The sequence below is a fragment of the Orcinus orca genome, chromosome 4 (genome assembly GCF_937001465.1).
Source record: "Orcinus orca chromosome 4, mOrcOrc1.1, whole genome shotgun sequence".
In the NCBI taxonomy this organism is placed as follows: domain Eukaryota; kingdom Metazoa; phylum Chordata; class Mammalia; order Artiodactyla; family Delphinidae; genus Orcinus; species Orcinus orca.
The window spans coordinates 144753458-144770166 of NC_064562.1; the positions used below are offsets into that span (position 1 = coordinate 144753458).

General features: G+C 44.6%; 1 protein-coding gene across 1 annotated transcript in view; it reads left to right on the plus strand.

Annotated features, from left to right (window-relative positions):
* Window positions 1-8454: 8454 nt before the first annotated feature.
* Window positions 8455-16709, plus strand: part of PCDH10 (protocadherin 10) — a 42829-nt gene continuing 34574 nt past the window's right edge. The window contains exons 1-3 of the mRNA XM_004265131.4: window positions 8455-11883; window positions 13503-13561; window positions 14121-14227. Of these exons, the coding sequence (XP_004265179.1) occupies window positions 9268-11883; window positions 13503-13561; window positions 14121-14227 (2782 nt within the window). The 5' untranslated portion in view covers window positions 8455-9267. The remainder of the gene's footprint in view (window positions 11884-13502; window positions 13562-14120; window positions 14228-16709) is intronic.

The following is a 16709-nucleotide window of genomic DNA, read 5'->3' on the forward strand; positions in this document are numbered from 1 at the left end:
CCTTTGGAATTGAGTATAATATCTTAGACATATTTTTAAGATGAATAATAGTGGAAAGTTAAAAAGTCAAGCATTCATTCATTTAGTCAGCACGTCTTTATTAAGCATTGATTACGCAGCCCACAAATCTATCAAAAGTGTGACTGTTCACCTGAATGTTTGTTAGGTTCCTTGGGCTTAAGCAATACTTCTCTCCCTTATTCTGCCCAGCAGAATGAAAATATGTTCTTGTTATATTAGATACTTGGTTAGGTAGTCTAATCAGACAAGATTCTAAAAATATTTTGAGAAAAGCAGCTATCATCACTTCACCATTAAATTAGAAGCAGCAGCCAGGATTCTCAAATATATATGCTAATGAACAAGCAATGATATTAGGTTTTATCATAATTCTAAGGCTGAGCATTGGCCGTTAGCCCAATCCCTACCAAAAGTATTACTCAGGTGTGAATGCTAAATGAGGATCTCACCCATCTCTGCTGACCTTAAATCTGACCAAGTTCTTGCGGGTGACAATGGGGAGCAGTAAATCCAATGAAACAAAATTGAAGCCGCCTGGCATCATAGATTCAAGTAACTAGGTCCGAAGTCAGGATATTGGCCTGTAATTGAAAAGCTTAATTTGCTGTTCTTATGATCTCCATGGAAAAGCTTGTTGCTATCACTGTTTTCACTTCTTTACTGTGCCAGTTCCTTTAACCTGCTTCAGATATTTCTTTCTGCTAATCTGTAGTACTATTGCCCTTAAAATCATTAACACAAACTGTCCTCTTCTGGAAATCTTTGCTTAACTAAATGTTTTTATTCTAGTCTTTTCTTTACTCCCCATGCACTCAGCATTCATAGTCATTATATGTTTAAATGTATTTTCCATGCTGTTTAATGAAGTTATTAAAACATTTTTATGCATATTCTTTATTTATCAAATTGAGGATGAATTCTGGAGAAATATATCCATGATTTCCCTTGTTTTCCATTCTTTCAGTATCGCTACAGCTGTGCTCCTATCACACAAGCACCAATGCATGTTTTTGTTTCTAAAAGTATAAGAAGCTACCAAGGAGAATACTAATAACGGCAATGCTAGACAGAAATATAGCAAAGAGGAGAATGCTGAAGAGAAAGTCAAATACATTTGAGGCTTGAGGCTCAGAACTGGTCATTCTAATAAATTCATTCTACTTTAAGTGATTTTCACCAATTCGTTTTTAATTTTGAGAATTTTAGTACTCATCAGCATGAAGACAGTAGTAGGTATTAAGACTCTACGTCAAGGAATTGGAGGAAAAATCATGAATATGTCAAATAAGAGTCCTTTAATCCTAAAATGTTGATAAATATAGAAATAAAAAAACGGTATTTTACAATGAAACACCATGTTTATATCAAAATGATTTTATAAATCTACACATAAGTTTTATCATATAAATTAAAACTTACAGAAAATTTAAACTTACCTAGAAGAAAATAAAAGTGTTAAAGCAACATGATTATGAAGAAAAGCCCATTGACTTTTATGTTTTGATGCTTAATTAAAATTTAGTTAGATTGGTCTTCTTCATTTATTATTTGCATTCTCTTTAAAATTATAATCTCCTGCAAAATAAGGACAATGTAAAGTTGTCCTCAAAGTAAATACTTTAGTTTGGGTTTCATGAAGATAATAAAACCACCAGGAAAATCAATACTAATTATTCTCAATAAATATCTTAGTTAAGGACTACCTCATTCAAAAAAAATCTTGCTATGATAATAGTTAATATTTATTGAAAGTCTACTATGGGCTGAGAATTTTACATATATCATTTCAGTTTAAGTCTCACAATGACTCAACAAGGTAAATATATCATCATATTCTAACAGATGTTTAGAGTGTTTAACACACTTTGACAGTGTTTCAAAGGACTTAAGTAATTTGGCCAAGTTCAAATATTTGGAGAAGCAGGGATTTGAGCCCAATTTGCTTTAATTCTTCATAATTTAATGTATCATCACCTGCCACAGTTGGGTGCCTTCAGAAATTAGTCAGATATAGAACCTACCTTACAGGGCCTACATTACACATATTCTGAATAATCGGGCACACTTCTAGAAGAAATATGATATTTCTCTTCTGTCAGTACTTATTACCAAAACCATAATACATATTTTACTTACAGTAAGTAGATAAGATTCCATAATCATCTTGGCCTCTCCCATTGTGGAGCACAAGCTCCGGACGTGCAGGCTCAGTGGCCATGGCTCACGGGCCTAGCCGCTCCACGGCATGTGGGATCTTCCCGGACCGGGGCACGAACCCGTGTCCCCCGCATCGGCAGGCGGACTCTCAACCACTGCGCCACCAGGGAAGCCCTGAACTCCATCTTTAATCTCTAAATTGATTCATTTTTTGTTTTACCTCCTAAGTAAATTCAATCAGATAGACTAGGAAAACATCATAGTGTAGTAAAACGAGACTCAACCTGAGCATCAAAAGGCCCAGATCTGCATTTTGTATTAATTTGGTGAGATATTTAAATTCTGAACATCCTAGTATCCTTACCTATAATGTTGGGATGATATTACCTGTAGGCATGGGCGGAAATACCACAACTTATCTAAGAACGCTTGGCATATACTAGCTGTTTAAAAACCAGGCGTCACTTTCACCTAAAAAACCCCGAGAAACTACAATCAAATAAAGCATTTTACAGTAGAGCATTGCAAGTCTACTTAAATAAGACATCAAGTTTCTTATACAGTTATAGTAACTAGCCAAACTGAGAGAGATACCTTTTTTAATTGAAGTATCTGCTTTACTATTTGTTCTGTTTACTATTGTAATTCTAATCACTAATGTAATTCTCACTCTACGTTTCATATTCTTTCCATGGTGCCTGTCTCCAATAACGTTTTTCAAACCCTTCAGAAAATAATGCTATAAGTTGTAACCCTAATCACGATTTGAGTAATCTCATTCTGTATTCATAAAATCAAGGGGCTTCCCCTTAAGAAAACAATTTATACTTTCCAGACAAACACTAGTATTGTGTTGACTGTATCACTGTCAAATAAGAAGCAAACTCCCTGGGGAAGAAAAAAGAGAGATTTCTAGACATCTTTTCTCTTACTCATATAAACTTAATCAGGGCTTGCAATTAATTTTTGAAATTGTTCTATATCGACCTTAATGTTTAAAGCTTCATTTCTACCTCTGGGCCCCATCAGTAAAACCCATACATCATCCCTGTTAGCAAAGCAGCTGGCTTTTTAAATGTGATGTCTTGTAGTTCTTATTTACAATCCTAATCACATCATTGATTTCAGTAATCTTCAGTAAGAGTAATTATTAATGCTGTCAAAAGCAGAGGCTGGGATTCAATTTTTTCTTTTTTTTTTTTTAATAAACGTGGATCATTAAGATTAAGCCTAATAATGTGACTCTAGAGGCCTCTGGGTAATTAGAAGTTTCCTCTGGTTGAGTGTGTAATACAGTAAGGACAATGTCTTCACTTAAAATTCTAAAATATTTAGTTATATAAGCCACAAATGATTAAATAAAAATGCTAGGAGTAGTCACTCATCATAACACAGAAGTAACTAATTTTTTTTTTCAGACAGGCACCACACAAAATTTTACCTGATTGAGTATTTTTCTGTAATTTAAGACAGCCATAGATCTATTTTGTCTACTAATGCCAAAATACTAAGGCACGTGACATTTTTACTCACTCAGGTGTGTCTTTAACACACTAAGGAATTAAACAATGTTCTAAAAAAAAAGACAGGATAAACCAATATGAAGAGGATAAGAGACATTTTGGAGAAATCAGATATTTCACTATCCAAAGCAATTTTTAAGAAAAGGATAAGATGAGGTAATGCATTTTGATTTTCAGAAAAAGAGGTCATGATGTAATAAAGATTGTCATTCCGTATCAGATCTCTTTATTTACATTTTGAAAGAAGGTGTGGAACAAAACATAAGTTTCCAAAGGACTACCTATTTGTCACTAAAAGACACAATACGAGAGGGAGCCGACAAGAATGTTACTGTGTCAATGTTGATCACCCACCCCACACTCAGGAAACATATATGTATTTGGAACCAGTATCAAACACCGTTGTCTAATTTAAAAATACTCCTGGACTTCTTACTGATCAATATCTCTTATAGAAAGGATAAGAGTATAGAGCATCTGAACTGAAACAGTATTATTAGAAAATGATATCGTGAGCATTTAGGATGTATAATTCATGTTGCTTTCATTTGCTCAGACCACTGTAAAAATCCATAAATCATTTTCTTGTTCATGTATTGCTTAAGTGCAATTTGTCATTTTGCATTAAAGGGCTGCTTCAGCTCATCAGTGCTTTTAATTCACTGTAGAGTTTAACAAAACGCTGGCCCTGTCTGATAACCGAAAAGACACTGAAATGTGAAGCCACACCAATATTAACAAGGTTAAACAAAATGGAGAAGAACGGTTCTACTTCAAATATCAAGTAACACTTAAGAGCTGGTATTCTCAGCCCGCGAAACTGGGTTGGTTTGTTCTGTTGGGTCCAAAGGATTAGAACACAGTAACAAAAGAGTTACCTGAATGCTTACAATAGCATGTATATGCTATAAATCTTTTCCAGAAACTCTAGTCAACACTCACTCTACTGTAGATGAACAAGAACGACCAGTGTGGCATTGGCTCCGAAGCCTTGCCTTCCCACCTCTTAAGTTAGGTTACATTACTACAAATAAACTGATTTCATGGTTACCCATTCGAGATGCTATACACTCCAGGTACTTTGCATTTCCTCTCTGCACTGTGCTTGCTGGGAATGACAAGTGCCAGGAACCACTCAGCTCAACCCTGGCAAGGGGCCTGGCATTTGAAAGACTCCTTATTGACAATTTAAATATTTTTTCTTCCATTTCTTAAAAAAAAATTTTTTTTCTCTCAAAGCCCTGGGCACACTGCAATAATAAGAGGATTTAGAAACAAATTGCTTTCAAGTCAAATTAAATCACTGCAAACACTCATTCATCCAAACGCTGGTTAACAAACTTGTTTCCCTCCCGCCTTTTACAGAAAAGGGTAGGGAAGAAAGCAGCCCGGTTAGCTGCTTTCGAAGTTTGTAACTATGTACATAAAACGCGACGGTGAGATCCTTAGCGCCCCCCTCCCCATTCGGCTGCCCTTAGAGGACAATGAAGTAGACGAGGGTGCATAATCACTCACACACCTACCAGGATTTTTTATGAAAATTGATTTTGATAAACCCCCTCCAAATAATAATAGCTACTTTCCCCATCTGCTTTAGGATACGATTTGTCTGGGCCCAGATGGTTGGCGCTCCTGGAGGGGGCGTGGGGTTTGGGGGAGGGTTACATTAGGAATTGGTTCTCCCGGCCGGTTTCAATAATTGGGGGGGAGGGGGGTCGAAGGACGCTGCATTGAACTGTATTCTGCACTTCAAAGAGGTCGTCCACCCCCCCCGCCCCACCCCCCCGCCGAAGCTGTTATCTATGTAATCACGGCCTCACTACATCCTGGGGTCCGCCGAGTGAAAAAGAAGGAGGGGGGGGGGAATCTGCTGGATTGACACAGCAAGGAAAAAAGTACACGGGTTTCATTTCAAAAGCATTTTTAAAAGGCAGATTTAAAGTGTGGTTTTGTTTCGTGGGTGACGGGGCGAGGGGGGTCTGTTTAAGGTTCCAGAGTAAGGAGGCAAGTAAGTCAGTAAGGGTGCTGATGCCAACGTTTGAATCTTGGCCCGGGACAAAATACTCTTGCAATCGCCCTTGGCCGGAGCTACCCAGACGGAGGCGGACGGCCAGGCTCGCGTCTGCTCTCCCAGGAGGAAGACTCCGTCGTCACCCCGCCGATACCACGGCGCCTCGGAGACTAGAAGTCAGAGGCGAGACCTCTACAGGACCCCGGCCGGCGTCGCCGGCGTGAATGCAGGCCTCTGCGACCCAAGAAATCCTAAAGAGCCCCCAACAGGCCAGCCCTGTCGAATGAGAGCTCCAAAGCGGAATTCTCCGGCATGCCCTGTGTTGCTTTCGCCGCTAGGAGACGCCTGTAACCCACGTTTGCGGCGAGAGTTCCCCTTTCAAACACAACTGCTACCAAAAAGAAAAAAAAAAAAAAAAATGCAGCTCAAGCGTTAACAGTGGATGTAGTGATTATTTACAGGCAAATCTGGCCATCTTCTCATCTCCACCTCGGGAAGCACTCTGGCTCTCAGCGAACGTCCAAAGTCGGCTCAAACTTCATCTACATCTTGAGAGCACAAACCGTCTCCCGCAAACAATTTCCGGATCTGCATTGTCATTCAGCCGCATGTCTCTCACACGCAAACACGCGCGCACACGGGCACACACACAAGTGTTTCCGTATGTACAAATGAAATATTAGAAAATTACCGTCATTTAAAAAATGCTCCAGGATTCTGATGAGTCAGCTTGAAGACCTCAAAACGTGTCATTTCAATCCTTCAGATCTAAAGAAAAAACAGGGAGGGGGAGGGGTAGAAAGTACAGATGCAATGCCGTTATTAATATTCAGATACACTATAATCTCCTTTTCATTGATCCACAGGTCCTTTTATAAACTAACGCTCCATTCGCAGCCGCAGACGTGATGTTAAAATCATTTCAACTGCAGCGGTTTTCGCTTGGCTTTGGCCAATCGTCAATTTACTGCAGCTGGAAAAGGATTAGCCATTTTTGCTGGCATCCTTTCCTTCTAACCGCTCAAATGCAGGACCCATCTCCATGAAAGAGCCAAGGGGGGCGGGAGGCTAGGGCAGCAGACACGCACTCGCAGGGGCATGCCTCAGTCTATAATCACGCCCATGGCCACTCGCCCTCCTTAATTCCCCGCCAGGAGGGAATGGCAACGTACCTCGGGGCCGGGGAAACGACTCTCCTTTTCCCGCAGGTTGTGTCGGTGTTGCTCTCAGGTCATTCATTACCAGGAAGCCCCAAGGGACCTTCCCATCCTGTGGCATAAGAAGGAAACTGAACAAGGGCGGCTTGCGTTTGAATAAACAACCCCTTACAGCCCACTAATTAATACACAATTATGTTTTCTGGGTTTTTTTTTTTTTTTTTGAATCTTTTCTTGGAGAATTAACATTCAATCCACTCTCGCATTGAAGAGTTCGCGCTCTATTTCAACTTCACAGGAACTGGGTGCGTTTACGCGCCGCTTTGCCCCCGCGCCTCAGGAGTGAGCCCTCGGAGCTCGTCAAGCGCATCCTTCGCGACCCGGGAGGAGGGGTGGAGGGTGCTCCTTTGGGGCTTACACAGAGCTGTGCGCTGGACCAGGAAGGATGGATGCGAGCACCGTGAATGTGCAAGCGCGTTCGCAGATAGCCGCAGCGGCACACACTCTGGCCCCGCGTGTGCAGCGACCCAGCCTATGCACCCACCCCCGCCTCCGCCCGCGCCCGCGTTCGCCGCCGCCCAGCTGCCCTCATCCAGCGGTCTTGCCCCACGCTGGGCAAGAATCGGTGCTCCGGTCTAGCAGAGGGCGGAGCGGGGAGCTCTCCAATTGTCAGAATAAGCAGAAAAAAGCCTGTGCGCGCCGCCGCGGCGTCGCACTTGGCCGGGGGGACGCGCAGGGATATCCGCGGCGCCTTGCAGCGAACAAGCCAGAGGCCCGCGAGGCCGGCGTTAGGCGGGCTGGCTCCAAAGCGGAGCTCAGATGAAACTCCTCAGTCACTGACCGAAGGGTTCACAGCTCAACCCGGCTCCCCAAGCGCATTAATCTATTTGGTAAGAATATTGTGGATGTACGTTTAGGAAGGGAAGAGGTAAGTCTAACGCGGCCGCACGTCTATAGGAGCCGCCAGCCCTCAACCCTGGGCTTGAATCCCGCGGCTTTTCAGAACCCACCTAAGCTTCACCCCTTCCTACACGGCCCCGTCAGACCCTCACACTTAGTTTAACACAGTCCTTATCGTATCTGTTTTTTAAAAGTCCTGCCAATCTCCACCAGAGTCCCTTAATTAGGTAACCCCTGCCAATTAGTGGCCCCTCTGCAACTTTTTCCTGTTCTCGGTGACTTATTTCCACGAACAGTAGCAAGAAAAATACCTTAAAGGAAAAAGAATGCTAGCGTCATTGGAAACCCCGCTCCTGGGAAAGGATACCGCTGCTGCTATTATGTTTTCGCATTTGCTGATGCAAACAGGGGAACCTCTCTATTCCCTCGCCATTACCTGCGGCCGGGGACTGGGAACTTTCCGTGGCAGAGTCCCAGCTAGCGCCTCGGGACCTGCCGGGCTGTGGTCGCGCTCACACTCACACTCACCCCGGCAGCCCGGCCCGGTTGCTTGCGTGACGCGCCTGCTTGACGGTCAGGTTGGCCAATTAGCGGTGGCTCGGTGGGTGGTGCTCCTCAGTGATTGGTTGGCAGAATGAGGGCGCTGCGCAAAAACAGAGAAGCGGAGCGCTCGGAGCTCAGAAACTGCCAGCCGAGATCGCAGGCTCTAGGGCTGAGGCAGGAGGAGGGAAGGACTGGAAAGAAGAGAGATAGGTTAGAGGGAAGAAGAGGCTTGGGAAGGAAACAGCAAGAAAGAAACTGCTCTTCACACTTCCAGAGAGGCAAACGACGGTGGAGATGAGGACAGAGAGTAAGACTATGAAAGCCAAAAACTACAAATAGAGCGAAAGAGGAAAAAATGCCAAGAAGCACATCCATCCGGAGAAATGAAGAGAATGAAAGTTTTATGCTGCAGAACCGTTCTATGCTTTTTCGGCACAAAATTCTCTCGCCGTTTTTAAGCTCTTCTGCATTTGCCAGCCGTTGACGTTAAGAGGCATGTTCAGCGGTGCCAACAGCATCTCCTCTTCCTCTTCCTCTTCCACCTCATTCTTCTCCTCCCATCAGCAAGAAGACAAACCGAGGACAGTCTTGAAATATCAAAATTTCCTCCTTGGGCTTTGCCAGCACCGCGTTGCGCCAAGACTGTCGGAATAAAGGACGCTGACTATTGTTATTATTTTATTAATTGGTCAGTGGGAAGATTACAGATGAGGAAAGGGGACGCCTGTCACCCTTCCTGCGCTAAGATTGAAAAATTAGGCTGAACTGGGGGAAACCCTAAAATGAGGCAAAAGGAATTAAATTTTTAAGGACAGAAAGCCACAAGACAGCCCCCCCACCCCACACACACACAGAGAGCACTTTTATTTGAGATTTTTTTTTTTTTTTCGTGGTGGCTGGGGAGGCGATTGGGTGGCTGGCTGGCTGCGGGAAGCTGATTCCTTTCCCTTTGGAGATGATTGTGCTATTATTCTTCGCCTTGCTCTGGATGGTGGAAGGAGTCTTTTCCCAGCTTCACTACACGGTCCAGGAGGAGCAAGAACATGGCACTTTCGTGGGGAATATCGCTGAAGATCTGGGCTTGGACATTACAAAACTTTCGGCTCGCGGGTTTCAAACGGCGCCCAACTCTCGAACCCCTTACTTGGACCTCAACCTGGAGACCGGGGTGCTGTACGTGAACGAGAAGATTGACCGCGAGCAAATCTGCAAGCAGAGCCCCTCCTGCGTCCTACACCTGGAGGTCTTCCTGGAAAACCCCCTGGAGCTGTTCCGGGTGGAGATCGAGGTGTTGGACATCAATGACAACCCCCCCTCCTTCCCGGAGCCGGACCTGACCGTGGAGATCTCTGAGAGCGCCACGCCGGGCACCCGCTTCCCCTTGGAGAGCGCATTCGACCCAGACGTGGGCACCAATTCCTTGCGCGACTACGAGATCACTCCCAACAGCTACTTCTCCCTGGACGTGCAGACCCAGGGGGATGGCAACCGATTCGCCGAGCTGGTGCTGGAGAAGCCGCTGGACCGAGAGCAGCAAGCGGTGCACCGCTACGTGCTGACCGCGGTGGACGGGGGAGGAGGGGCCGGAGGAGGCGGAGCGGGAGGGGGCCTGCTCCCCCAACAGCAGCGCACCGGCACGGCCCTACTCACCATCCGAGTGCTGGACTCCAACGACAATGTGCCCGCCTTCGACCAACCCGTCTACACTGTGTCCCTCCCAGAGAACTCGCCGCCGGGCACGCTCGTGATCCAGCTTAACGCCACGGATCCAGATGAGGGCCAGAATGGCGAGGTCGTGTATTCCTTCAGCAGCCACATTTCGCCCCGGGCGCGGGAGCTCTTCGGACTCTCTCCTCGCACTGGCCGACTGGAGGTGAGCGGCGAGCTGGACTACGAAGAGAGCCCGGTGTACCAAGTGTACGTACAAGCCAAGGACCTGGGCCCCAACGCCGTGCCCGCGCACTGCAAGGTGATCGTGAGAGTGCTGGATGCTAACGACAACGCGCCGGAGATCAGCTTCAGCACCGTGAAGGAGGCGGTGAGCGAGGGCGCGGCGCCCGGCACGGTGGTGGCCTTGTTCAGCGTGACCGACCGCGACTCAGAGGAGAATGGGCAGGTGCAGTGCGAGCTGCTGGGGGATGTGCCGTTCCGCCTCAAGTCTTCCTTCAAAAACTACTATACCATCGTGACCGAGGCCCCTCTGGACCGAGAGGCGGGGGACTCCTACACCCTGACCGTGGTGGCTCGGGACCAGGGCGAGCCTGCGCTCTCCACCAGCAAGTCGATCCAGGTGCAGGTGTCCGATGTGAACGACAACGCACCGCGATTCAGCCAGCCGGTCTACGACGTGTATGTGACCGAAAACAATGTGCCGGGCGCCTACATCTACGCGGTGAGCGCCACAGACCGTGACGAGGGCGCCAACGCCCAGCTAGCCTACTCTATCCTCGAGTGCCAGATCCAGGGCATGAGCGTCTTCACTTACGTATCCATCAACTCCGAGAACGGCTACTTGTACGCCCTGCGCTCCTTCGACCACGAGCAGCTCAAGGACTTCAGCTTCCAGGTGGAAGCCCGGGACGCCGGCAGCCCCCAGGCGCTGGCTGGCAACGCCACTGTCAACATCCTCATCGTGGATCAGAACGACAACGCCCCTGCCATAGTGGCGCCCCTTCCGGGGCGCAACGGGACTCCGGCGCGCGAGGTGCTGCCCCGCTCGGCGGAGCCCGGTTACCTGCTGACCCGCGTAGCCGCGGTGGACGCGGACGACGGCGAGAACGCCCGGCTCACCTACAGCATTGTGCGGGGTAACGAAATGAACCTCTTCCGCATGGATTGGCGCACCGGGGAGCTCCGCACGGCGCGCCGGGTGCCGGCCAAGCGCGACCCCCAGCGGCCTTACGAGCTGGTGATCGAGGTGCGCGACCACGGGCAACCTCCCCTGTCCTCCACCGCCACCCTGGTGGTGCAGCTGGTGGATGGCGCTGTCGAGCCCCAGGGCGGGGGCGGGGGCGGGGGCGGGGGGTCAGGGGAGCACCAGCGCCCCAGCCGCTCCGGCGGCGGGGAGACCTCGCTGGACCTCACCCTCATCCTCATCATCGCGCTGGGCTCGGTGTCCTTCATCTTCCTGCTGGCCATGATCGTGCTTGCCGTGCGTTGCCAAAAAGAGAAGAAGCTCAACATCTACACGTGTCTGGCCAGCGACTGCTGCCTCTGCTGCTGCTGCTGCAGCGGTGGCGGTTCGACCTGCTGCGGCCGCCAAGCCCGGGCGCGCAAGAAGAAACTCAGCAAGTCGGACATCATGCTGGTGCAAAGCTCCAACGTACCCAGTAACCCGGCCCAAGTGCCGGTGGAGGAGTCCGGGGGCTTTGGCTCCCATCACCACAACCAGAATTACTGCTACCAGGTCTGCCTGACCCCCGAGTCCGCCAAGACCGACCTGATGTTCCTTAAACCCTGCAGCCCTTCGCGGAGTACGGACACTGAGCACAACCCTTGCGGGGCCATCGTCACCGGCTACACAGACCAGCAGCCCGACATCATCTCCAACGGAAGCATTTTGTCCAACGAGGTAAGGCTGAAGCGCCAGGACCACCATCTCTCATCTCCTCCATCCGAAAGCCTCCTCTAGCCCGGCCCTTGTATCTCTGGTGCACTGTGTATTTATTTTTAGGATATTAGCTCACTTGTATCTTTGTGGAGGCAGGAATGGGGAGTCACCTCTCCCACACTTTCGTGTATAACTTAAACTTCGTGTTGTCCCTAATTTTCTGCGCTCCACCCCTTCACGTTTATTTTCATTCCCCTCCTTTGGTGCTTTGCCACCTTGGACCTTCCCTCTTCCCTCTGGCATCTTTCCTTTAAAATCCCAACCCCCCTCTCAGTCTTTTCCCTTCTTAGAAATCTGGGGGTAAAGGGGAAAGTGCGCTGTGGGGAGAGGGAAATGCGGTGGAGGGACCTTCTGGCGCTGGCAAAGGTGTTTTTTTTTTTCTCTTTGCATTTGTCCCAGGCGTTAATAAAGTTCATTGTTTTGCTTTGTTTATCGATGCTTTCAGTCGCGTGTAAAAGTAAGCTATAGATTGTTTAACTTTGCACAGTTGTCTAAACTTGAATGCATGTTTTAGTGAATGAGTTATCAGATCCTTGTCGTTTGAACTCGGGTTGCAAAGAAAGCCTTCAGTTCTGCTCTGGACAGCATTTACAGACGCTCTTGAAGCCGAACGCCCACACAGTGTGAATTTGAATGAAGTTGCTTTGGCACAAACCCCTGTAAGCGTAAACTAACGGAAGGCTTAAACAATTGTTGTCTTGAGTATATCTTTTAGCTAATAATTACCTTCTTGCCACCGTTTTGGATAACTCACTGCTGTTGGCTTTCTTCATCCAAGAATTTGGCTTGTCAATTCCGATTTCTTTTTATAAGATGGAGAAGTAGCGAAGTTGAAAGGAGGGAGGGAGTGGGGGAGAACGGAGTTGATTTCTGTAAAAGAAAGTTTGGACCGGAAAAGGCGTGTGGGTGCTGGAGGTGGGGAGGAGAAAGCAAGGGGTGTTTGGAGGGGAAAAAGAATTGGGGCCAGGAGGGAAGGGAGGATTATGAACTCCTTTCTTGGCAGGTTATTTCATTTATTTTGAGTCTTAGATATTATTCATTGACTTTCATGAATATTTGTACAGCTCATTTGTATCTTAAGCACATTTTGAAAATAAACAACAAAATAATTCCATAAAATATCCAAACTTTTTCTTATTGAGCGTGCTGTTTTTCTTGTGTCAACCAGTATATGCACCTAAACACTGTTTTTAGGCCACTGAAACAGAAAGACTGCAGCATATATAACTAGGTTGACCCTATTGGAGACAATAGTTTATGAGCCCCAGCTATGAGGTCATTTGCATTCTCTCCTTAACACACACACACACACACACACACACACACACACACACACTTAAAATTGGCCTTTTATCTCTGCATTTTTTTTTTAACCTTTACTGAAAATCTAGATTGAAGTGTCTCTGCATATCTTCTTGCCTTTACCCAGCAATCACTAGTCTGAGGTTTTAGGACAGCTTAGAAATTCATAAAAATGTACACAATTACTTAAGCTAGAATTAGTTCCTAACTTCAAAAGCAGACTTGTTAGTTAAACCCTTAGCATTCAAATGCTCTTGATTTATTTATTTTTTTTCTAGACTAAACACCAGCGAGCAGAGCTCAGCTATCTAGTTGACAGACCTCGCCGAGTTAACAGGTATGGACTCCTTTTTTTTTTTCCTACCTTGGTGTATGGACAAATTACTACCTACTAAAAGTAGGAATTAGGTATATTATTCAATATCAAAATAGAAAATGATAAAGTATTTCCAATTAGGGCAGGACATAAATACTGATTACGTTAGGTTTCCTAGACAATAAACTTTAAAAATATTGGTGTGTTTCATTTACATATAACCACTAAGTATACTTGACTATTTTGTCAGTTTACACTCCTACACTGCTTCTAATAATCTTCCTAGCTGTTCCAGATATATACATATATATATCTTCTATGAAAATGATATAAACATATGCTTAGTTCCAATCACAGAATAATGGCTAAACTTTACATGCCTTAACAGCTCCAACTAACTGCTAATGTTTAATTTTAGAGAGTTAGGCTTAAGGTTATGAAAACTAGCTTTAAGCAGAAATAAAGCCACCTGAGAGCTCTAGGCATCTGCAGCACCATCAGTGACCATGTGGTGGCAGAAGAATGTTTTCTGTGTTTCTTCACCTTTTTTATTCTAATATTCACATTTTTGTACTTCTAGTTCTGCATTCCAGGAAGCCGACATAGTAAGCTCTAAGGACAGTGGCCATGGAGACAGCGAACAGGGAGATAGTGATCACGATGCCACCAACCGCGGCCAGTCAGCTGGTAAGTGTGATCAAAGGGCAATGCTGACTTTTATAGTGTTTTTCAAAAATCAATCCTGAAAGGATGATGTTCTAGGTAATTTTTAGTGTTAGTAAATCTACAGAAGAATGGTGCCATCCTATGTCGACAATTGTATACTCGAAGAGGATTGTAATATTTACTGTTCCTTCAGAGAATGAAAGCTAGAAATTCATTGTGGAATATGTTAGACTATGAAACGTTTCTTTTTTATGTAATGTTCTTTCCTGGAATTATACTGCATACAAAAGCCAGAGATTTCTCGCGTGGTCCAGTCCTCAGTCTTCAGTCAATTACGATATTATTAGACTTGCTTACGGATGAGGTAACTGAAGATGAATGAAATTGGTTGACCTGCACAAGGTCACAAGAGGATGAGTGGATGATTGGGGACCAGAATCCAAATTTCTCCATTTCCAGAGCAATGCATTTTACATGTCAACGAATATTGAATGAGAGAAGGAATGGTGATTAAAATCATGAATAGGTTGAAAGCAGGATTTCCAATCCCGGGTTCTTAGGCTTCAGGACACTAGTTAACATTTGATAATGTGTATTTTCTGAAGCATCCTAGGTTCCCTCATATTTTCATTGGATCCATGTTCAAAAGTTGAACTCTAGGTATATTTGTATGCGGGCTTAATGGTATTCACTGATGGAGGTTGCAATGTGATACGTATTTTTTACTTTGTTTTACTTTATCTTCCTTTACTTTTTCTATATAAATTTACCCTTTAAGTTTTATAGGATCCTGATAACTCTAACTACTAATAATTAAAGAAAACACTTAAAAGAAATAAAATATGTACCTTAAAATAATGAAAACAATTTCACAAGGTTTGGGTTTTCTTTCCACTTAATTTGCATTTCAACTATGAAGGGTGCTTGTTGATTTTTTTTTTTTTGCTTTTGCTTTTTCAGTTGAGTTTTGTGTTTATCTGACACATAAAGAAAGGCAAAGGCAAGCTAACTTTTATAACTTCTAAGACGCCCATCACTGGACTGTCTCAAGGTCCAACTTCATTCACTTGAGCTTTGAGCTTTATTTTGGTTAGTGATTAAGTGTAGGGTGATAGGGTTCTCATTTTCAAGGTACCATTGATCCTCGAGAGCACCCATTCCTTAACACGCTCCCTGGGCCTCTGAACGGTGCTGACGCAGTGTGCCAAAGGGCAGTATCAGCCCCACGGTCGCCTGGCAGCAGTGGTGGCTGCAAGCCTCTCACTTGGCTTATGTGTGCCGTGTCTGAGGCTGCCTTAGCCTTGGGAAACGCAGGCAGGAGGACGGGAAAAAAAGACTGCTCAAGGGTCTCTTTATATTGCTGCAAGTCATTAATATGCAGACCTAATGAGACTTGAGAACTGCCAAGAATTCCCGGAGGTCCCTGCCCCTTGCGGGCCTTCACGCTAAGTGAACAGAGCATCTATTTAGTGTCTGGGAACCTGACAACAAACCAGATCTTGCCAGAAGTTTATATTTGAGTACAAAGTCCCTTTCATTTTTGGCCTATATATGACATATGATTTATTGTTATCTTTTAAAAGGTATATGTTTAGAATTGCTCATTCCTATTCCTTTTTCAGAGTTTCTAATTTAATAGTCTGCCTTTTAAAACTTTGGAAACAAAATGCTTAATATTAAAAACAAAAAAAAGAGTATCCACTGCTGCATGGTTCCTTGCGTGCACTTTATTCCTTTCCCACTCCCCCCTACTTTGTTTTTTTAGTTTTTTGGGTTTTTTTCTGTAGCACTCCAACCTCAATGAACATTTCAATTAGTTTAGTCCCCTCAGACATAATGAGCCATAATAACTTAACCGAAAAAAGAGAAATGAATAAACATCTGCAAAAAGTGTTAAATTTGGAACATGGATGGGAATACATTCTTATCAGTGCGCCTTCCCACTAGCTCTTTCATTTCACAGGCGCTCAATGTTGCCATTTCGGTAATGTTTCTTTTAAATTATTTGAGATGTCAAAACATTAAAAGGAAATTTTAAATGCTAAATTGTGTAAGGAAAACATATTTAAAAGCAGGCAGTTTTTCTTATCAAAATGGCAAATTCTTTTTTCTATCTTTAAGTCCTTAAACATGTAAAAGTATTACAGAATTAACAATCTACTTCATTAGCAGTTATAGAGCTGCCACCACATACTGGGCACAATGATAGCTGTTTTCAAATTGTAATAACACACTCGTATTAAGAAGTAATTATACCTTCGTGTGCTGAATTTAAGTCAGATTTAATATGTCTAATTTTATTGTAAAAATGATTTTGAAGTGTTTACCTTGTAAAGTATAAAACCCTAAATGCAGAGAATTAAGATGTTAATGACTTTTTCCTGTCCATTCTTTGTTGTGTACTATAAACTTTACACCAAGAAGCTACAGTATTTCCAAAAAGTTAAGCCTATTTCAGGTAAATAAGTACATCTGCTTTATTACCTTCTAAAACCAAGTATTG